We start from the raw sequence: 25,059 nt of genomic DNA, 5'->3' as shown, positions 1-25,059 counted from the left end.
AAGTTCAATATTGCAAATTCAAACAAAACGGGAACACAGTACATAATATACATACGTTTTTCCCAATTCTTCATCTTTTTCTTCTCTTCCTCTTCTTCTTCTTCATTTCCTTGTTCTTACGATGACTGTTGCTTTAAGTACGGAAAGGAAACAGACATTCCAGCTCGTTCGATGCAAATCCATAATAGTCTAGGAAGAACACAAATCTGACAAGAAAGACAAAAATACAAAAACAAACAAACAAGAAAATGCAGGGGTTTATAGAGTTGTGAGCGAAAATATCACGGAAAATAAAACGCCTAAAGAGCAGTGAGTAATAAATAGGAAAGAGTTGTCAATATTCTTATATATGTTTCAGAGAGTCAGAGGGGGAGAGAGAAAGAAGAGGGAAAAGAGAGAGAAAGATGAAAGAAATGAACAGAGATTTGCAATCTTCATTCTTCATGCTTCCAGGAACTTTGTTATATACCACTGATCTTTTCATGACAGAAGCATCAATGCGAAATCATCGATTTTTCGTTTTTCTCGGACAATGTCGGATGCAAATATGACGCTGCAAATCCATTAGCGCCGAGCACTGGAATTCATGCATGGATCAATGGTATTGATGTAAATATTGCGGTGTATTAGCTCGAAGATTAACGACGTTGGCGAGTTCCTTTGAATATTGTTGGAATCTTCATCTTTGGATATCTTCTTGAAAAACATTAAAACTTTCTTTACAATATGACGAAGGAAAAAAAATGAGCTCAGGTTGACTTTGCATGGAAGTAGCTTGAAGGTGATTCGAAAAACACAGATTCCATTCAACTCTTTCTGACTTCTGACAGTCAATTACTTTCAAAGTGCAATCGCCAGACGATCTAGCGACGTGCTTTCATATAAAAGTATTGTCGAAGTTTGCCGAAATTTCACTACGTCTTTCTGGACGCTCACTGTGGCTGAAGGTTATTCGAAAAGATAGATTCCATTCAACTCTTTCTGACTTCTGGCAGTCATTTACTTTCAAAGTGCTATCGCCAGACGATCTAGCGACGTGCTTTCATATAAAAGTAGTGCCGAAATTTCACTACGTTTTTCCGGACGCTCACTTTAAGACCAACCTGATTTCCTTCATGGTAAGTGAGTATGTGTGTGTGTGTGTGTATATGTGCGTGTGTCTGTAGATGATTAAGTAACCATACGAATACCTTACTATATAGCATTAACGAATACCTTACTATACAGGATTAACAATGTTATCATGATTTATTGTGTTTATTTTGATTATTTCGAAATAACATTTCAATTTTTTTTCCATTTTTTTTAAATATTGCCTCTACTCTAATGTCATTTTATTTTGGATTTGACAAACGGTTCTTCATTTTCTCCAGAATCTTCTTGCCTATCTTTATCTTTGGGAGCTACACAGATATTAAGGAGATTAATGGGCAATTTTGCCAAATCAATTTTTGTTTCTTATTGTGTTTGATTTGTCTTTTGTACTCATTGTCATATGGAAGAGCACATAGACCTATGAATGAGAACTTTCCAGTTTTGCAATTTTTACTTTTGCGCCTTGGAAGAGAAAAATGGACGTGTTAAATGATGTGTAAAGTTTCCTCTTTTCTTGACCTACCAGGGTGATAGCCATTTGAATTGAATCAATATTTAGCCTAACATTCAATGAGAAATATGAGCATGAAAAAGTGTTTATTTTCTTGTTTTGCTGAGTGTATATATTTCTGGACTTTGTTTCTGCTGCACAAACCATCAGCGCTTCAAAGCAACGAGAATGGGAGTGACATTATAAGGGTTCTCGTACTGAATAGTCGAAAAATATTCCGAATGATCTTCTCACCATTGACAGTAAATATAAAGTTTCGGAAAAGCTCAGATTTAAGGAAGTAGAATGTTCAATCAAAATGCTTACCGTAAATATGACCCTACATCACTAGACCAACAAAAAGTCGTCAGACATGGATTTTTAATTATGGGTGTATTTTAAAAGACCACACTTCCAGTTTAAGAATGACGTACAACTCTATTGAAATAGCTTGTTCTAACCTATCCATCTAAAAAAAAAACACTTGCACACTCTGGAAAATTACTACTTGTACTAAGGAGAGAGATTCTGAAGAATAGGGTCTAGCTTCAAGCGCTTAATCTATAGCAAGATGTGCTCTGTATACAATGAAGGGAATATTAGATTAAGCTGAAATTGAGCTTGCTCAATTAACATGTTTTGTTCATTACTAGTACCAACTTTCAAAGCAGTAGCGTCATCCAAAAGTTGAAAGTGAAACACCTAAGAAAAACCCAATCACATACAATTCTACAAAAACAAGTGTTGTGGAGAAAAAAAACTACCACACAATTTCTCATTTGTTCAATGATCCCAAACTTTAGAATGATGCAGAAGAAGAACACCTCCTTCTGAAAATATGAAAAAAAAATATCAAAATTGGCTTGGTTGACCCGTTTTACCTATTCTGAGTCCTCCAGTAAAATCAGGGCGCGCGACTTTTTATTGGTTTCTTGATGCACGGTCAGAAAATAGTGAAGTAGCTGACTGTAAGAATAAGGAATCACATTCATCAAATTGAATAGTCCTCCGTCATCTTGATAATCATGATAATGATGACTTGGTTGGGTTGATGATAAGCACATAACATAATAAGAAATAGTTAAATAACATGAAAAGAAATTGTGATTTCTCTTTGCTTGTATTTTTTTTGTTGTAACAGAGTACAAGGGATCTAAATTTCAACGCTATGACAGCGACGGATAATGAAATGTCGGTTAAACTATACTCAGATGTGATGATGACCGAAATTATAACTGTCTCCTCCGCGTCAGCTGGCGATGAGGAATATACCATTTATTCGTCTTTGACCGGGGAAAACCAGATCACGTGGTCTTGGGAAGTCACGACGTGGTCTTGGTATGTGATCTGCGAGCTTCTCATCGCAATTCTTGGGATCAGTGGCAACGTTCTCGTTATCGCTGTCGTGTTCGGCCGTCGCTCGAAGAGTCGCTCAACGGATATCCTTGTGGGAAATCTGGCGATAGCTGATTTTGTCACTTCGGTCCTTCTCGTTCCCTATCCAACTGTCAAATCCATTCCAAATTCATGGAAGGGAGCATTGTTTTGTAAAGTCTTGGAAGGTGGTTATTTGATGTGGACGACGGTAACGGTGTCGATTTACATCCTGGTGGCAGTGTCTTTCGATCGCTTCTTCGCTGTCGTTTATCCGATCCATTTTAGGCGCTTCGCCAACCGCCGACTCGTGAATGTCATTGTTTGTTTTATTTGGGTGGGATCGTGTGTCTCAATGGTTCGAATCCTGTTGACCAACACTACGGACGTGATAGTGGGAAAGTGCGTGTATCGGCCACCGCCGCGGAACCTGGAAGTCGTCTACGGGATTTACTACTTCGTCATCCAGTTCGCTCTCCCAACCTTCCTCATGCTTGTGACCCAGACAGCCATTGTGCGTTCACTCCGGCGCGAGGCCGCCCGCTTCGCGTCGAACGAGTCTACGGCATCGTTCCATGACATCGCCCGATCTCGTGTCCTCACGCTAACATTGACGGTTATCCTTATCTATGTCATCTGCTGGGCCCCAGACCAGATAGCGTATTTCTCGTTTAACTTAGGACTAATCATGCCGTCTTATGTGCGCAGTCCCTTCTCACGCATAACCACCGCACTCGCCATTTGTAATTCCTGCGTGAACCCGATAGTATACACCCTGCGACACCCGCAGTTCCGTGAAGCCGTTAAGGACTTTTTTAGAAACAAAACCAAAAGAAATACACCAATATTTGAGGATCTGGAATTACCTTCCCGACCAGCAAAAAGTCATCAAAGCATCAGCAAAGCTTAAAATTTAATGCACTATACTCAGTACTCTTATGTGTTTTCAATCTACCAGCATGCCAAATCACCTATTAGCAATTGCCTATGGGCATTAGATATACTACAGTATGCATATACCTATATACCTCTATGAATATAATATGGTATACAATGCATCAGACTTATTTTCGCAAATATTTTGTCTCATTTCCCTTTAACTCTCCGTCTTTCGTCATGACACGAATATAAGGCTGAACCTCGACATCTTTGAGAGCAGATGAGAAATAGATTAATGCGATGGTGGTTCACCATCACACAATTATTGGTCAAACGCTTTAGATATAGAAGCCATCAGTTCTGTTCTGATGTTCTAAACCCAAATCTTTATCTAGGTTTGTTCTGCATCACTTATTGTAATAATTAATTTTCCTATAAATAATACAATATTGTTCCGGTTACCTAATTTCCAAATCCTCTTAATTTTTGTTTGTCATTGATTCCTTTAAAGTGCCAACCAACTTTAGAAAATCATAATTCCAGGAGGCCTGTCTCTCTTAGATTAGAGCGAAAAAGTCCCTGACTGTGTAAGTGCCCTTCAGATTTGCTGAATCTATTTACATATGATTTAGTTCCATTTAAAATTTGTCCAATACGGAAAAAGATTCCTAGCTGCCAAGTTAGTGAGGATGGTAATTAAAAATTCCACATTAGCCCAGAGGCTTAAAGGGGCATTCCAGACAATTTTCATAATTTCACATCATGTAGTATATAAATCAACAGCTCCGTGTATCCTTTTGTGGAATTTATCGTGGTTCTTGAGAAGAGAAATGGTACTCTGAAAAATCTTGAACAAATTACACTGAACAAGGATGATGATATATTAGAGGCTCACATATTTCAGAAATGTAGCAGTGTAATTCTATTAAAATATTTGTTTGCGACTTCACCTGTGTATATTTCTATGCATGCCTTCTTTTTTTCTTTCTGCCTTGAGCCCCAACTCATGCATTTCTATGGTGACCCTGCCATGTCATTATCCTTGTTCAGTGCAATTGGTTATAAATGTCGAAAATATTCCTAATCTTCATCCAAATTATCATAAATGTGAAACTCTGTCTTCAGTATAACTATAGTCTATAGTTGTTCTAATGTAAAAATCTGAAAAATCATCGGGAGGTCTTCTTTAATGGCTTGATTCAAAAATTTATCCCTTTATCTATAAGGATAACGCAAACTATTATCGATCGTCAATTGCCCTTCAACGATATGAAGGAAAAACACCGATTAGTCAGAGGTTTGATTGATAGCAACCATAATCACTGATAATAAGAATCATGGGCATACAAGGTCGACGTGGACTCGAGCACTTGACCTTTTGACTGCCAGACAGGCGTCATATTATCTTCTATAAAAAGAGCAATTCTTCAAGCTGTTGCAATAAAAACAACTCGACGCAAGAATCATTAATTTGAATAGATATGCAGTTTCTGCAGAACCATCAGATGTGGCTATAGGGCGGAAGCTCAGTATTCTAACTGGATGTGACACCTATCCATCAACTTTGAGGACGTTGCTTCAAGTTCTTCGAGTTCGAGTCAAATTATCATGACTATGATCATATGTGACCGTGCACCTCAAAACGAACATAAAGTCGCACACACTGATTTTGCGTTAGGACTGAAAATAAGTGAAATGGGTCAACCTAGCCGAACTTGACTTTTTCATATTTTCTGAAAGAGCGGGTCTTCTTTTACATTATGCTAAAATTAGGTGTGTGTGTGTGTGTTTTTAGCAGTTTATCTCGAACATATTTGGTAGAATATGTGAGTAGGTGTGTCTTTAGAATCCCTTTTTCATTTCTGAAAAACCTTGTCCACACTCTTCACTTTCAACTTCAAAAACTTTTGAAAGGATAGTGCTACTGCTTTGAAAGTTTGCATTGATTATGGGCAGAATGTGTTTATGAGGCATGCTTAATTTCAGTTTAATCTGATAATCCCTTCATTGTTGTTACTCTTGGGGTTTACTTCCTGCTTTTTGTCCCGTTCATTGCACAGCCAGCACGGTTTGGTAAAGATTAAGCGCTTGAATAGACACTGTACTTCAGAGCCTCTTTTCTCAGTTCACACTTTTCCTGAGTTTGTGCTTTCTTTCCAATATTTAGATAGGTTAGGAGAGTCCATTTGATTTGAGTTATACATCATTTTAAAGCTTAAAGTCTGCTCTTTCAGAATATGGTCTTAACTAAAAATTCATGTCTGGCGACTTTTTGTTTGTTTTGAGGTGCAGGGTCACATATGCCAAGAACAGGTGTGAAGATTTTGTCTTTTTTAATAATAATAATAATAATAATAATAATAATAATAATAATAATAATAACTCAGTATTTATATAGCGCTTATCAATAAAATCCTCTAAGCGCTTTACATACTATATACCTAAACATAAACTACTGCCTAGTCCAAAATACTATAATTTACACAAATAATTAATCACATAAATGATAATAATAAATACATAAATACACGGTCACGCGACACTACAATGGAAAGCACAATTATACCCTCAACAGGCTGGTAACATTTACCTGAGCAACTACCAAAGAGATAAGTCTTAAGTGCATTTTTGAAACTCTTATGGCTGCTTTCTTAGGCTCAAGGGGAGTGAATTCCAGAGTGAAGGGGCGGCAACTGAAAAGGCTCTGTCACCATGCGTGTGGGAGACCATCTTAGGGACTTTTAGGAGATTCTGTTCAGCTGATCTTAGAGAGCGGGATGGTTGATATGGAGAAATCATGCTGGAGATATATGTGGGAGATTTTCCTTGAAGAGTCTTAAATGTGATAACTAGGATCTTGAACAGAATGCGCTTATCGATGGGTAACCAGTGTAGTTGTTGAAGAGTATTAGATACATCATGTTTCCTAGGAACCCTCTGGACAATCCTGGCTGCGTTGTTCTGGATTCTCTGAAGTTGGCTGATCAGGGATTGTGGGAGTCCAAACAACAGGCTGTTATTGTTGTCAAGTCTACTGGTTATAAATGCATGAACTAAAGCCAACGTCGCTGGAGTATCGAGATATAATTGTCTAGTCTGTCCTATCCTTCGGATGTCAGAGAAAATGAATGTCAGAAAATGAATGTCAAAAATGGATGTCAGAGAAAATGAAGATTTGTGAAATTGTGCGTACAGACCGAATTTAGAGCTGCTAAATACATACCGTATTCCAACAGACAAGACACAGCTACCAATTTGTTATTTGTTGCTGGCTGGATATTCCATCTGAGAAGATGGCTGGATAGCCCATAATCAGGTGCGGCTGCTGGTCTTCCATGGGGTCCAGTCGGATGTGAGGCGATGGAGACGAGCTGCCGACTGAGGTAACTCACCGCCCCTACTATCAACACTTAAAACAAATGTATATTTTACGACTTTTTTATGATTCCGGCTTTTCGCCCGCATTTTTTTTTAATTTATCTACTTCTCTGATATTTGTGTTTTCATAAAAAGAAACATACCTTCAGGAATTAATCTTCCCTATGTGCCTTTAGGGGATCTTCGCTGTCGCTGGTATTTCAAAAGACGTGATTTTAGTCCATTCTCTGCCACTGATTTATGTACAGTGGACTCCCGTTATAACGAAGTCCTCCGGACCGGCAGTTTTTCTTTCGTTACATCGAAATTTCGTCATAACTAACGAATAAACAAAAAAAAAAATGCATAGAGTGGATAATGAATTTTTACTTCGTTTTAACCGGAAGTTCATTATAACCGTGCTCATTATACGTTATAACTGTAATGATATAGTTTTCATTTCAATAATGATTAACGCCATGTGTCTACATTCCTTACGCCATGAGTATCTGTTCATGGTGGATTCCGCGATTACTACTGCTAGGCTATCATAAGACAACATCTTGATGAATCGGCACTAGTAAAGCTGAAATTGTAAACTTCGAATTTGCACTACCTCACCGTTTCAAGAGGAAGAAGCAATAACCGAAAGAGTGTATTGATTATTGGATAATCAGTGTATCTGCATGTTAACCCTGTAAACAGCTGCTGATTTATACACACACACACACACACACATATATATATATATATATATATATATATATATATATATATATTGTTTCTTATCCAGTTAAAAACAAAAATTAATATTTTTTTTATTTTCACCTTCACTCATAACAGACCATAAAATATGTATAATCATATAAAAAAGAGTATTGTATACATGTATACATATATAATATATATATTTATTTATAATTATATGTATACAAACCCTTCAAAAAAGTTTGGAAATCTGACTTCAGTTGCAAATTTCTCCAGTTTGAAAGTACTATACAATACATGCGTGATATCAATGGAAAGATTATTAAATTCTCTTTAAAATAATATCCTACCCACTATGACTATGCCATCAAGTAAAGGACTGTACTAAAAATGTCTGATAAGGTCTGCATTGAAAAGTTGCAAAATGAACAAGAACTGTCCTTATGAATGAGAATGGTCGTGAAGAGTAAATAGAGAATATGCTCTTTTGTGTTATATCTTTTGTTCTCAACTGGTCAGCCGTGAAGGCAAATTTCAATAGACATCTTAACTTCACATTCAAGTTTTCAGTTGTGCCATGCCAGGCAATTTTGATAGCTCATCAAGTGTTATGGTTGTACATCATGCCACGTGTAAACAATGTTCAAAACTCCAGCGCCAAAGGGCAAATTGAAGCTCAGATGCTTCAAAAAGATGACAACGCAAGACCACATAGAACGAGACTTGTGCGCAACTTTCTCGAGAGAGAGGGCATCACTAAAATGGACTGGCCTGCATGCAGCCTGGACCTCAACCCCGTAGAACATCTTTGGGATTAACTTGGCCGAGCTGTGGGGATTCCGGGAAGAGGGTCACAAATGCAACGACACTACAGGACTCCGTCAGATACTCGTTGACGAGTGGAACGCCATTCCTCAGCAGCGAATCACGAAGCTAATCAACAACATGAGGACACGGTGCCAGGTGGTGGTGCAAGCACTTAGGTCGTCCACCAGATACTGAGCCCCGACCTTGTTCATTGACAGTTATAAAGACAATGTAAACATAAAGTAAAGACAAAATAACGACAAAATGAAGACAAAATAAAGATGAAACTCACCAATAAAACCAAGACCATGTCATTTCACTTCTTTATGTCTTTGTTGTGGTTAATGTGGCGAGGTTTTGTGAGATAAAATGGTTTGAGTCATGATCGTTTGTGTTTGTTTTGTGTGTGTGTGTGTGTGTGCATGTGTGTGTTTGTTTACAATGTATCTGTTTGGTTGAACGCATACATGTTTCACTCCATAAAAATGCTGATGTTACAGCAAATGAACACCAAAGAAACAATAGGGAACTCGCTCATAACGAGGAAACTCCATTAGGAACATCAAAAATTGGGCCATTTTGCAGCTTTTAAATTCTGACTTTACCTCATATTTGTAAGCACTGCACCTCCATGTTTACTATAATCATAACAAGTTTGGTATCATTTTAAAGAGAATTAAACAATCTTTGTGTGGTACTAAGCACAAATAAATAATTTTTAAGACAAAATTAGAAATGACTGATCAAACTCAGATTTCCAAACTTTTTTGAAGGGTTTATATATACAATATCCTCAAAAAAGTTTGTAAATCTGAGTTTGATCAATCATGTCTCATTTTTCTTTAGAAATAATGTATTATTCAAATTCATGAATTTGAATAATATTTACGTCGATGTAGGGCAATTTGTCAATCATTTGAAATAATTTATTGTGTGCTTAGTGCCACACAAAGATTGTTTTATTTTCTTTCAAATGATACCATACTTGTTATGATTATCATATACATGGAGGTGCAGTGCTTACAAATATGAGGTAAAGTCAGAATGTAAAAGCTGCAAAATGGCCCAATTTTTGACGTCCCTAATAGAGTTTCCTCGTTATGAGTGAGTTCCCCATTGTTTCTTTGGTGTTCATTTACTGTAACATCAGTATTTTTATGGAGTGAAACATGCATGCGTTCAACCAAACAGATAAACACACACACGCGCACACACACACACACACACAAATAAAAACAATCATGACTCAAACCATTTTATCTCACAGAAACCTTGTCACGTTAACCACAACAAAGACATAAAGAAGTGATATGGCATGGTCTAAGTTTCAATGAAGTTTCATCGTTACTTTGTCTTCATTTTGCGTTATTTTGTCTGTACTTTATGTTTACATTGTCTTTATAATTGTCAATGAACATGATCGGGGCTCAGTAGGGCCTATCTGGTGGACGACCCAACTGCTTGCACCACCGCCTGGCACCGTGTCCTCATGCTGTTGATTAGCTTCGTGATTCGCTGCTGAGGAATGGCGTTCCACTCGTCAACCAGTATTTGACGGAGTCCTGCCAATGTCGTTGCATTTGTGACCCTCTTCCCCACAGCTCGGCCAAGTTGATCCCAGAGATGTTCTATGGGGTTGAGGTCGGGGCTGCATGCAGGCCAGTCCATTCTAGTGATGCCCTCTCTCTCTCTCGAGAAAGTTCTCGCTCTATGTAGTCTTGCGTTGTCATCTTTTTGAGGCATCTCAGCTTCAATTTGCCCTATGGCGCGGGCTTTTTGAACATTGCTTACACGTCGCATGATGTATATAAAACCATAAAACTTGATGAGCTATCAAAATTGCGTGGCATGGCACTATTGAAATCTTGAATGTGAATTTAAGATGTCTATTGAAAATTGCCTTCATGGCTGACCAGTTGAGAACAAAAGACATAACGCAAAAGAACATGTTCTCTATTACTCTTTACGACCATTCTCATTCACAAGGACCGTTCTTGTTCATTTTGCAGCTTTTCAATGCCCGACCTTATCAGACATTTTAGTACAGTCCTTTACTTGATAGCATAATCATAATGAGTAGGATATCATTCCACAGAAAATTTGATAATCTTTCCATTGATATCACGCATGTATTGAATAGTGCTTACAAAGTGGAGAAATTTACAACTGAAGTCAGATTTCCAAACTTTTTTGAGGGGTCTATATATGCTACCAAAGATGAGGATGAAAGTAAACAAAAAGTTCAATATTGCACAATTCACACAAAACGGAAAAAAGTACATCATACACATACGTTCTTTCCATTTCTTCATCTTCTTTCTTCCCTTCTTCTTTTTCTTCTTCATTTCCTTTTTCTTAAAGTAACTGTTGCTTTAAGTACGGAAAGGAAACAGGTATTCCAGCTCGTTCGATGCAAATCCATAATAGTCTAGGAAGAACAAAAATCTGACAGGAAAGAAGATGACTTAACAGTAACAAAATACAAAAACAAACAAACAAGAAAATGCAGGAGTATATAGAGTGGTTAGCGAAAATATCACGGAATATAAAACGCCTAAAGAGCAGTGAGTAATAATGGGAAAGAGTTGTTAATAATCTTATATATGTTTGAGAGATTGAGAGGGGGAGAGAGAAAGAAGAGGGACAAGAGAGAGAAAGATGAAAGAAATTAACAAAGATTTGCAATCTTCATGCTTCCAAGAATTTTGTTATGTACCACTGATCTTTTCATGACAGAAGCATCAATGCGAAATCATCGATTTTTCGTTTTTCGCGGACAATATCGGATGCAAATATGACGCTGCAAATCCATTAGCGGTGAGCACTGGAATTCATGCACGGATCAATGGTATTGATGTAAATATTGCGGTGTATTAGCTCGAAGATTACGATGTAGGCGAGTTCCTTTGAATATTGTTGGAATCTTCATCTTTGCATATCTTCTTGTAAAACATTAAAACTTTCTTTACAATATGACGAAGGAAAAAAATGAGCTCAGGTTGACTTTGCATGGAGGTAGCTTGAAGGTTATTCGAAAAACACAGATTCCATTCAACTCTTTCTGACTTCTGACAGTCAATTACTTTCAAAGTGCAATCGGCAGACGATCTAGCGACGTGCTTTCATATAAAAGTGGTGTCGAAGTTTGCCGAAATTTCACTACGTCTTTCTGGACGCTCACTGGGAGACCAGCCTGATCTCCTTCATGGTAAGTGAGTATGTTTGTTTGTGTGTTTGTGTTTGTGTGTGTGTATGTATGTGTGCTGTGTCTGTAGATGATTAAGTATGTAAACCATACGAATACATTACTATATAGCATTAACGAATACCTTACTATACAGGATTAACAATGTTATCATGATTTATTGTGTTTATTTTGATTATTTCGAAATAACATTTCAATTTTTTACCATCTTTTTTAATATTGCCTCTACTCTAATGTCATTTTATTTTAGATTTGACAAAAGATTTTTCATTTTCTCCAGAATCTTCTTGCCTATCTTTATCTTTGGGAGCTACACATATATTATAGAGATCAATGGGCAATTTTGCCAAATTTATTTTTGTTTCTTATTGTGTTTGATTTGTCTTTTGTACTCATTGTCATATGGAAGAGCACATACCTATGAATGAGAACTTTCCAGTTTTGCAATTTTTACTTTTTGCGTCTTGGAAGAGAAAAATGAACGTGTTAAATGATGCGTAAAGTTTCCTCTTTTCTTGACTTACCAGGCTGATAGCCATTTGAATTGAACCAATAATTAGCCTAACTTTCAATGAGAAATGTGAGCTTGAAAAAATGTGTATTTTCTTGTTTTGCTGAGTGTATATTTCTGGACTTTGTTTTGCTGCACAAACCATCAGCGCTTCAAAGCAAAGAGAACGGGGGTAACATTATAAGGGCTCTCGTACTGAATAGTCGAAAAATATTCCTAATGATCTTCTCACTATTGACAGTAAATATAACGTTTCAGAAAAGTACAGATTTAAGGAAGTAGAATATTTAATCAAAATGCTTACCGTAAATATGACCCTACATCCCTAGACCAACTAAAAGTCGTCAGACATGGATTTTTAATTATGGGTGTATTCTAAAAGACCACACTTCCAGTTTAAGAATGACGTACAAACTCTATTGAAATAGCCTGTTCTAACCTATCCATTAAAAAAACACATGCACACTCTGGAAACGTACTACTTGTACTAAGGAGAGAGATTCTGAAGAATAGGGTCTAGCTTCAAGCGCTTAAAGGACAGGTTCACCTTCATAAACATAAGGATTGAGAAAATGCAGCAATATAAGTAGAACACATCAGTGAAAGTTTGAGGAAAATTGGACAATCGATGCAAAAGTTATGAATTTTTAATTTTTTTCTGTTGGAACCGCTGGATGAGGAGACTACTGCAGCTTGTGAGCCATATGCGTACAACAGTATAAAGAAAATGTAAAGAAAATTCAACATATTTTCACTTTTTTCGCATAATAAAAGACCACTTGACTTGTCTCTTTCTAAAGGCAGGGGGAATAATATTACCCATAACATATGTCGGTAACGAGTAAAGGGAATGTGTACTTTTTTTCAAAAGATGAAATTTTGTGAAATTCTCTTTATATTTTCCTTATATTGTTGTACGCATGTGACATTTGAGTTATTCATACACTGCAGTAGTCTTCTCATCCAGCGGTTACTGCACAAAAACTTCAAAAATTCATAACTTTTGAACGGATTGTCCGATTTTCCTCAAACTTTCAATGATGTGTTCTACTAATATTGCTACAATCGCTCGATCCTTATGTTTATGAAGGTAAACTTGTCCTTTAATCTATAGCAAGATGTGCTCTGTGTAAAATGAAGGGATTATCAAATTAAGCTGAAATTGAGCGTGCTCAATTAACATGTTTTGTTCATGACTAGTACCAACTTTCAAAGCAGTTACATCATACGAAAGTTGAAAGTAAAAAAAAAAAACGAAGAAAAACCTAATCACGTACAATTCTACAAAAACAAGTGTTCTGAAAAAAACAACAACACAATTTCTCATTCGTTAAATGATCCCAAACTTTAGAATGATGTAGAAGAAGAACACCTCCTTCTGAAAATATGATAAAAATTCAAAATTGACTTGGTTGATCAAGTAAAATCAGGGCTTGCGACTTTTTGTTGGTTTTGGGATGCACGGTCACAAAATAGTGAAGTAGCTGACTGTAAGAATAAGGAATCATATTCCTTAGATTGAATAATCCTCCGTCATCTTGATAATCATGATAATGATGACGTGGTTGGGTTGATGATAACATGATAACATGATAACATGATAAGAAATGATTAGATAACAAGATAAGAAACTATGATTTCTCCTTGTATTTTTTTTTCTTGTAACAGAGTACAAAGCATCGATTTTCAACACTATGGCAATGGCTAAAATGTCGGCTGAACTACACTCGGATGTAATAATTACCGAAATGATAACTGTCCCCTCGGAATCAGCTGGCGATGAGGAACATACTATTTATTCGTCTGTGACCGGGGAAAACCATATCACGTGGTCTTGGGAAGTCATGACGTGGTCTTGGTATGTGATCTGCGAGCTTCTCATCGCAATTCTAGGGATCAGTGGCAACGTTCTCGTTATCGCTGTCGTGTTCGGCCGTCGCTCGAGGAGTCGCTCAACGGATATCCTTGTGGGAAATCTGGCGATAGCTGATTTTGTCACATCGGTCCTTCTCGTTCCCTATCCAACGGTCAAATCTATTCCAAATTCATGGACGGGGGCATTGTTTTGTAAAGTCTTGGAAGGCAATTATTTGATGTGGACCATGATAACGGTGTCGATTTACATCCTGGTGGCAGTGTCTTTCGATCGCTTCTTCGCTGTCGTTTACCCGATCCATTTTAGGCGCTTCGCCAACCGCCGACTCGTGTATTTCATCATTTGTTTTATTTGGTTGGGATCGTGTGTCTCAATGGTTCGAATCCTGTTTAGCAACGCTACAGACGTGATAGTAGGAAAGTGCCTATATCAGCCACTGCCGCGAAACCTGGAAGTTGTCTACGGAATTTATTACTTCGTTGTCCAGTTCGCTCTCCCAACCTTCCTCATGCTTGTGACCCAGACAGCCATTGTGCGTTCACTCCGGCGCGAGGCCGCCCGCTTCGCGTCGAACGAGTCTACGGCATCGTTCCATGACATCGCCCGATCTCGTGTCCTCACGCTAACATTGACAGTTATCCTTATCTATGTCATCTGCTGGGCCCCAGACCAGATAGCGTATTTCTTGTTCAACCTAGGACTCATCACGACGTCGTATGTGCGCAGTCCCTTCTCACGCATAACCACTGCACTCGCCATTTGTAACTCCTGCGTAAACCCGATAGTGTACACCCTCCGACACCCGCAATTCCGTGAAGCTGTTAAGGACTTTCTCAGAAACAAAACCAAAAGAAATACACCAATATTTGAGGATCTGGAATTACATTCCCGACCAGAGAAAAGTCTTCAGAGTATCGACAAAGCGTAACATTTTATTTTCCATACCCTTACGCGTTTACAAATTATAAGCATGTCAAGATAGGATCATCTATTGCTAGTTAAATCACGTACACAAGGCAGCATACATCTATGGGCATAAAATATCTCTCATGTAATGATAGGAGATACAATGCATCAGACTTATTTTGTTATTTATAATTATTTCATTCTTTCCCCTGTCATTTATTTTTTCCGTTTTCCTTTATGAGGTAAAAGTTCAAACAAAATCTCGACATCTTAGAGATCAAAATGAGAATCAACTAATGAGGTGGTGTGTTGCCATCACACGATTGGTCAAGCGCTTTAGATAGAAGCCATCCTGTGACAAGACCTGCGATAAATCCATGTATTGAGCCAGATATCTAATTTTGGTGTTGCATCACTATAATATGTGATCATTGATCATCCTAGGAGTAAAGGTCTTCATTTAAGCCGTTTAGGTATGATATATATTGTTCTGGTTACATAATTTCCAAATCCCCTTAATTTTTCGCTTGTAAATGATTCTTTAAAAAATGCGACGAACATTAGAAAATCAGAATTCCAGTAAGCCTGTTTCACTTAAATTCAAATTAAAAATCCTGATTATGTACAAATTAGCTGAATTCATTCAATTTCATCAAAACTTTGTTCAGTTCGGATTAACCATTAAGATTTGTAGTTGTCAAGTTACTTAGGACAGGATGGTAATTTTCATTCCACAACAACCAAGGGACTTAAGGGCTTGTTGAACCCAAAATTCCTTCCTTAGAAGGATAACACAAACCAGGCAAACTATCAACTATCGGCAAATTGCCCTTCATCGATGTAAATAAACACCGATTATTTAGGGGTTTATTACGTAGTAGTTATTAAACAAAAATCCTGGGCATAGAGTCAAGTTGGACTCGAACCTATGACCTTCTGACTGCTATAGACAGGCTTCATAATCATAACACTATTCACGTCGATAAAGGGAAATCTTCAGGCACAACTCTAGGCAAGAATCATCAATTTGAAAAGCTAATAGTACAAATTGTACCTGCTGCAATAGGGGATAGGAATCATCTCTGGCTACCGGGCGGAAGCTCGGTAGTCTAGTGGATATGGATTTGTGGACATGACACCTATCCATCAACATTAATCTTGAGATCGTTGATTCAAGTTCTTCGACTTCGAGTCAAATTATCATGGCTATCATAGATACATGCCATTAACAAGTTTGAAGATTTTGTCTTTTTCCCAGAGAAAATCAAGATTTGTGAAGTGGTGTGCGTACAGACCGAATAGAGAGTTGTTCAATTAAAAGATCAAAGAGAACTGTAAGTTTGTTGTTTGTTGTTGGTTTGATTTTTTTTTTCATCTGACATGTCTGAGAATATGGCTGGATAGCCCATATTCAGGTGCACTAGCTGGTCTTGCATGGGCTCCATTGGATTGTGAGGTGACCCTGCTCTTTGCGATGAATGACTGAAGGGGGATCTCTTACGTGTCAGAGTCGTGACTCTCTCACACAGGGGACCTCAATTTTATGTCCTATCCGAGGGACAGAGTGTTTTGCCTCTTACTGGAGGGGACGGAATGATTACACACAACATTGCTCAGTAAGCAGGTAGGAATCGGAATTCGAACCCGGGTCCTTTGGATCTGGAAGCAGACGCGCTACCAACTGACCCAATTCACCTCCCTTACTATCAAAACTTTAACAATAATTTCACAGCTTCTTTATAAATCCGACTTTTTAACCGCATATTTTCTCGTATTTACATCTCTGATATATATATATATATATATATATATATATATATATATACTCTTTTTTTTTTTTTTTGAATAAAAACCAACATAAGCTGAGAAGGGAATTTTCAATTGTATGCCGAGGAAACCTTTCCTACTGGTGATATTTCAAAAAAAGACATGATCTCAATTCATTATCTGCCACTGATTTATATAATGCTAGTTTTCATTTCAATAATAACGGTCCTGGCGCCATGAGCATCTGTTCATGAAGATTCCGCTATGACTAATATCAAGGATCATAAGACAACATTTTGAGAAAGAATTGGCTCTAGCAAAGCTGATATTGTAAACTTGGAAGTCACAATGATTGTTGCGTGGACTGACTGCAGCAGCTGCCACAACACAACCCATGAAACACACGCGTCTACCTAGCAGACAAGACAACTAACAAAGACCTAAGGTCGAATGCTTCTACCACCAGCCGGCATCGTGCTACATCTACTGTCTTCGTTGCCTCAATTGTATATATATATATATATATATATATATATATATATATATATACATATATAGCGGCCACCCAAGGGAGTATATATATATATATATATATATATGTAATCATTATAATGATCATTTATATAGATATGGGCTAAAACTATTCTTTAACATCTTACTGGTAACAAAACAAGGAATATTTTCAAGTTATAATTGAAAATATCCCATACTTTCATATCATTTCCTTTGAGATTATCTTTAGCAGTTTTAATCGCAAATACGTTAATTTAACAAGAGTGGAGTTTGCTTGTCTTGCGATAAAACTGTCTATGATTTTCTTTTTCATTTATTAGCTCTTTTTTTTTCAAGAGAAAACGGTAAACGCCGACCAGATATTTCTAAAAATATCTTTGCTTCCTTCACTTGAAAATAGGGCGCCGGATTTTTTAAGTATGTGTGAGTGGGTGTAATTAATTAGTAACATGTTGTTTGTTTGTTTGGTTGGTTGGTTGGTTTTTGTTGCGTTTGTTTGTTTGTTTTTTTTTTTTTTACGTTGATTTAACAAGAGTGGAGTTGGCTCGTCCTGCGATGAAACTGGGGGGGGGGGTCTGTGCTCTCCGAGCGTTTTGTAGGTTCACAATTTTACAGGAAGAACAACCATTCCTACTCTGAAAAATTATGGCACAGTTAATACATCAATTCCAACCGACAGACAAATGCACACACGCCCACACACGTTCTTATGATAAACACATGTCACCTTTACACAGAATCACACATACAGCGATACCTATCCCTACTGTGCACTTACAAAATACACACATGTTCTTAAGGTACTCAGGACCTGTACTAGCAAAGATAATGTACTCGGGACATTGACTTCCTATACCACAAAGTGGAAAGCACTGCATGAAGAAAAGACTTAGAAAAAAAAATAACAGAATTGAAAAAAAAGGCAGTCACTTCATTATATATCGTGTATACACCAGTTTACTGTTTAATCTCATTTTCATCATTACTTCATCAGAAACATAAAAAATGGCTGAAAGCAAATGATAATGCAGCATCTTGCATAGGTGCAGTGCAAACACTGTGATTTACCATCATATCGCTTTCGCTAGCCACTCTTTCCTCCGCTGTTTTTTACCTACAATGTATATAATTTCTATTCCTATTCAAGGCTACCGAGCAATAACATTTTGTACAACCTTACAAAAGTAACACTGCACACATTACTTATTGTGATACATATTGCAGAAGAAATATAATGATAAATATTGCCGTGATAAAATACACTCAACAAAATGATTTGATTATTTCAAAATTTAAAGATCAAAACAGAAAATTTAAAGAATGATATAGATCGGTGGAGATGAGACTTGGGCTTTTAACTTTTTGCGAGATACCAACGAACCTATTATAAAGTAGTATAGAGCATAATATACCATTCTAACAGAAACTGAAGGTTTCTTCTGCTGGCTGTTATCTATTATTTCTATTCCTATTCAAGGCTACCGAGCAAAAACATTTTGTACAACCTAACAAAAGTAACACTGCACACATTACTTACTGTGATACATATTGCAGAAGAAATATATTGCTAAATATTGCCGTGATAAAATACACTCAACAAAATGATTTGATTATTTCAAAATTTAAAGATCAAAACAGAAAAGTTAAAGAATGATATAAATCGGTGGAGATGAGACTTGGGCTTTTAACTTTTTGCGAGATACCAACGAACCTATTATAAAGTAGTATAGAGCATAATATACCATTCTAACAGAAACTGAAGGTTTCTTCTGCTGGCTTTTATCTATTATTTCTATTCCTATTCAAGGCTACCGAGTGATAACATTATACAAGCTAACAAAAGTAACACTGCACACATTACTTACTGCGATACATATTGCAGCAAAAATATATTGCCAAATATTGCCGTGATAAAAATACACTCAACAAAATGATTTGATTATTTCAAAATTTAAATATCAAAACAAAAATTTAAAGAATAGTACAGATTGGTGGAGATTAGACTTGGGCTTTTCACTTTTTGCGAGATACCAAGAAACCTATTATGAAGTAGAATAGAGCAAAATATACCATTCTAACAGAAATTGAAGGTTTCTTCTGCTGGTTTTTAACTATTATTTCTTTTCCTATTCAAGGCTATCGAGCAATAGCATTATACAACCTAACAAAAAGAACACTGCACACATTACTTACTGTGATGCACATTGCAACTAGAATGTATTGTTAAATATTGCCGTGATAAAATACACGGAACAAAAATTTAAAGAATGGTATGAATTGGAGGAGACGAGGACTGTGCTTTTAACTTTTTCCGAGATACCAAGGATTATTTCAAAATTTAAATATCAAAACAAAAATTTAAAGAATAGTACAGATTGGTGGAGATTAGACTTGGGCTTTTCACTTTTTGCGAGATACCAAGAAACCTATTATGAAGTAGAATAGAGCAAAATATACCATTCTAACAGAAATTGAAGGTTTCTTCTGCTGGTTTTTAACTATTATTTCTTTTCCTATTCAAGGCTATCGAGCAATAGCATTATACAACCTAACAAAAAGAACACTGCACACATTACTTACTGTGATGCACATTGCAACTAGAATGTATTGTTAAATATTGCCGTGATAAAATACACGGAACAAAAATTTAAAGAATGGTATGAATTGGAGGAGACGAGGACTGTGCTTTTAACTTTTTCCGAGATACCAAGGAACCTACTATGATGTAGTGTAGAGCATAATATACCATTCTAACAGAAATTCAACGTGTATATTGATGAAAATTGATTTTGGAATGCCTGAGACATCCAAAAGCCATTAAAACAAACCGATCGTAATAAAAGATGGGTCCTACGGTTTGCTACGATTGCCCTTTTTGGGGTATTTTAGTCATTTCAAAACTAGTTTCATCATATAAACGTTGAATTCCTCTTGGAAATACATGCTCCTTTGTGTTTCATTACCTCGCCCCAAAATGTTAGAAACCTGAAGTTAAGTTTCAACCAAATCTATACGATCCCTTTTAAGTTAGTCGCCGGCGATGCGCATTCCACTTGGATACCCAAAGCTTGGAACCCTGGTGAAAGTCAGCTGGCGAGAGGGAGAAGCGAAGTTTTCCATGTGGAATATTCCTGGTTGGTAGCCGGCCTTGGTCCAATAGATGATTCCACGATGGAAGGCCATCTGGGTGAGGGTTCCGCTTGCTCCCATGTCGTCGGATTTGAAGGCTGGCGTGAGATCGACCAGGGTGTCATTGTCCATATCGAGGTAGAAGGAAACTTTCTCACTGATGTCGCAGAAGACCAAAACGACATTTGAACCTGGCGAAGCAAATTTGAGACATGTGGAAAAACTACTCAACTTATCTCACATAAAGCATCTCCTGACAAACAATTTCACAGTGATATTTGCAGGCTTTTCATAAACCTTTTTCCCTGGGTTTTTTTTTTTCTGAGAAATTTGCGCTCAGCCAATCAGATGCGAGGATTGCAGTAGCTTTTAACATTCATTTTGCAGAAAAAAAAAATCTGACCAAACGCTCCACGAAATTCCCCCAGGAGTGTCTGCTGTTTCGGTTATCGGCATGGAGACAAAAGTTTCTAACTATATCATGGGAATCTTATTTATAAAATTGTCATTTTTTCCATGATAACACGTAATGCATGTCCGTTGATTACTTAGATTATGATGCATTCAATTTCAATGATGACGACGATGCTACTAGTACTAGTATACTACTTCTTTCATGACTAGTATTAAGAGTATAGTATTCATTGCAATGATGCTAATAATAGAAAAATGAAATAATGACAAAGGTGATGATGATGATGATAATGAGTTCTTATTTACTAAGGATTAACACTTACTCTTCTACGGGTCCTACAATAGTACCCCAGTATTGCTATCTCTTTTAATCTCAGATACTGTAATGACAATCATCGACTTCACCAGATTCACGTGTATGATAGGCCATGGGGTGAAGCTGAAAAAAAGGCTTAGAAAATGGGTTTCGTTCCAGCAACACTGGCACTACCTTCTGAATGCGGAAATGTGATGTTTTGTACATCCTAAATATACTGTAAAAAGTTCTCCTCGAAATATCCTGCAGTTTTTGCGAAAATCCATATTTTATAAACTGCGACCAGCAGCCCAATACACACATCGTAATGGGGCTGCGGATTGTAGCATTTAGGATCATGACAGGGAAGTATCGCGGACAAATGTCAACCTTAAATCGAACAAAAATTCTTCAATTTGAAGACTTACAAGTAAGGTTGAAGTATTGACAACAGGGTTCGTGCAAGGTTTGGTTCTACATATAGTCATTTTCTGTTCGATTTGATGACTTAATATGACTAGGTCGAGAGGAATCTGGGAGAGCTATACGCTGAATTGACGGTCAGCGCAGGCGCACACATCACTGCGCACAAATTTCGTATCCATTGACTGGATATTAGATGTCTGTGTGTGCATGCGCTGGCCGTCAATTCAGTGTAGCTCTCCCAGTTTCCTCTCGACCGAGTCACATTTAGTCATCAATTTGAACAGAAAGGAGCTATTTGCAGAAGCAAACCTTGCACGAACTCTGTTATCAATACTTCAAATTTATTAATAAGTCTTCAAATTGAATATTTTTTCCCGATATTAAGTTGATATTTGTCCGCGATAAAATATCCGTCATGATCCTGTATGCTACAGTTCACAGCCCCATGACGCTATGCGTATGGGGCTGCTGGCCGCAGTTATGCGTATGGGGCTGCTAGCCGCAGTATAGTACCCATAGTGTTTCTAAGCTGAAATGCATATACACATTTGTAAAGTACTGCTTTTAGCCATATACCTAGAAAAAAAGTGAAGTTTTGGTTTAATAGTTGCATTATATCTCATGTTTCAGCTTTTCCTGATGCTGGCTATGCAAAGGAGGACAAGAGCAAAGTGGTTCAAGACCATATGAGAGAGAGCACTGACTGACCGTCAGAGGTCAAGGCAAATGCCTTATATTCTGTTCAAAGACATGTTATTAATTAAATGACTAATCATTCAAGGCAAAAAAAAGAAAAAAAAAATTAGTGTGTTTGTTTGTGTGTGCGTGTCCGCGTGCATGTGGGAGAATCTTATTGTACACACACACACACACACACACACACACACCCTCACATGCACACACACATACGCACACACATAGTTATGAAGATTCAATATACCCAAGTGTATTAAAATATTATTCTACATGCCTTGGTCATTTATCACATCAGCATCATAAAAAAGATTATCATAAACATGAACACACACAATGATATAATACATGTACTGATCAGTGCATTACGCATACACAGGTGCATAAAACGCTGACATATTATATACACTCACACGCACACGTATACAAACTCATTTACACACATGAGACATTACTATTAAACAGATCATATTGTTTATCAGTAAACATGTTTTTCTTTTCTTCTTCTTCTTAAGAAGCTTTAATATACTTAGATCACATAGCAATCACGTTGTTCATGAAATATTATACATTACTTTAGCACTAGAAAATTTAATCTTCATAAAATTTCCTGAAGTTTTCATTGCTATCATTAGGTTACAACATGGTGGGACACTACCTCCTTTCATGTAAGATAGCTCAAAATGATAATCAGTCAAATTTTCTAGTTTTAATAAATTTCCTGGAACATTCCATGGTCCAAATATCCTTGAAAGGGTGTAAAAGTTTTGAAAAATGCCAATATATAAAATAAAGGCAAAATTATAGTTTACCCATTCATGAGTGAAAACTGTTGGATTCTGCATTGGAGGCAATGTGTACCTGAAAATCTTGGAGAGAATAAAACAGGTTTGGCATTAAAAATTATGATAACATTGCAATTAACATCCAATATCAGAGGATCTGTGCAAACCTGACTCAACTTATGTACAATTTTCATTTGGCTGGTGTGTATTAGTTTTAGCAAACTGATTTTGTACTCACACCTACATTGTACTGACCTTTCTACATGAACATTCTGTTTCAGTATTAATAATAGTTACATATTTTTTTTCCCCAGAGTGGGAGAAACAAATTTTAATCGTAGTCATTCAGTTTTATGAAAAAAAAAACACACTTATGAAAACATCTTTGTTCTTAGAATAATTCAACCCTAATCAAATCATAATAGTGGGCAGAAATGTTTGCTAAAGGGCGAACAATCACATACTGAGGCAAGGAGTCAAAACTTGTTGCATAAACATTGGCATTCAAAATACAGGAAGCAATCTGTATTACAAAGACATTTTATCATGCACAACTTTGGTAAGATGTCAATTCTTGAATATCAATCACATTGACCAAAGCATTGGTGCATATACAGTACATTCTGTTGTTTCTGAACTTTGCACTGAAGTTCTTTGTGTATGTGTGTGAATGTTTCAGTGGTGTATAGGCCTATATATTGCTCCATTTTATCAAGGACAACTTATAGTAACATGACAATGTTTTCATGCTTCAATATCAATCATATTAACCTATTTCCCTTGGCAAGTAATGAGCAGGTTGACTCTGTTGCAAATGATGCATTTCACAGGCAACACAGCAGAACCTGAAGAGCTTCCAGAAGAAAATCTTGATCTTGATGTGAGCGTCTTAGGGGAGGAAACAGATGCTCCTGCTGACGGACCAGGCTCCTCCTTCAGCTTTCGTTTCCTAGCGAGATTCAGGCGTTTGCTATCTATAAACCTCTTGTAGCACGTTTCATGGAATCCTATTTAATACGATGGAGAAATGAACAGCAATGATTAGCCGTTGGATTTTGTTAGGGGGGGAAAAGGCTAAATGCTAGAGGGAGGGGTTGAACATTACACTCAATATATCATTAAATGTACGGTAGACTATTGACTGCCAATATTTGAATCTTGCAATTACCAATACACAGGCCCTGGTACTATGCCAGGTAATCATTAACACCTCATGATCATTGTCATCATCAACTACTTCAACTTGTACTTGCAGTGCAATTACTGATTTTAAATTACATCTACAGCTTTCAGCACCTGATCACATGCAATATCAATTATCATAACTATGAATACAACTGCCTTATCATCATTAATACTAGTAATCCTTGGCCTTTCACTATCACCACCACCCACTGCTTTATAGTTTGGCACAACGTAATGGTAATCATATGTTTTAGGGAGTTTAATTGTTGCAATTATGTTATTGTCATTGTTGGTCTTTTAGATCTATTCATATCAAATATTAATAAGTTAATTTAATGAGATGCTAAATGTGTGTTTTGAGGGAGGATTCGCCAATTTCGGGGTGAGAGAAACAGGATGGATTTTTAATATTAATACTCCATGGCCATGATTATGAAAATATAAATTTACATGCAGTTTAGACTTTTTTCAATCCAGTCCTGTGTGTCAAGACTTTTACAAAACAATATCACTGATCAGTTAGAGTGATCAGCTACATCAACCTAACCTGGGCTGTACATAGAACAACATGTAAAATTACATCTAGGCGACATTATAACGGCGCTATGCCATGCCAAGGTGAAATTCAAGATAATTTATCTAAG

General features: G+C 36.9%; 2 protein-coding genes across 2 annotated transcripts; both read left to right on the top strand.

Moving 5' to 3' along the window:
- Nucleotides 1–2,753: 2,753 nt before the first annotated feature.
- LOC139728680 (tachykinin-like peptides receptor 86C) lies at nucleotides 2,754–6,623 on the top strand. The gene is made up of 2 exons (XM_071639616.1): nucleotides 2,754–3,619; nucleotides 6,494–6,623. The coding sequence occupies exons 1-2, from the start codon at nucleotides 2,754–2,756 to the stop codon at nucleotides 6,621–6,623; spliced, it is 996 nt and encodes a 331-aa protein (XP_071495717.1).
- Nucleotides 6,624–14,174: 7,551 nt separating this feature from the next.
- Nucleotides 14,175–15,230, top strand: LOC139728679 (allatostatin-A receptor-like). The gene has a single exon (XM_071639615.1). The coding sequence runs from the start codon at nucleotides 14,175–14,177 to the stop codon at nucleotides 15,228–15,230; it is 1,056 nt and encodes a 351-aa protein (XP_071495716.1).
- The last annotated feature ends 9,829 nt before the right edge of the window (nucleotides 15,231–25,059 follow it).

Source organism: Diadema antillarum, unplaced genomic scaffold, assembly GCF_040938485.1.
Source record: "Diadema antillarum isolate AM-2024a unplaced genomic scaffold, OU_Dant_1.0 seq00000190_RagTag, whole genome shotgun sequence".
NCBI classification, from domain to species: domain Eukaryota; kingdom Metazoa; phylum Echinodermata; class Echinoidea; order Diadematoida; family Diadematidae; genus Diadema; species Diadema antillarum.
The sequence above is the reverse complement of the archived record's forward strand: the minus strand, read 5'-3'. Positions and strand labels throughout refer to the sequence as shown.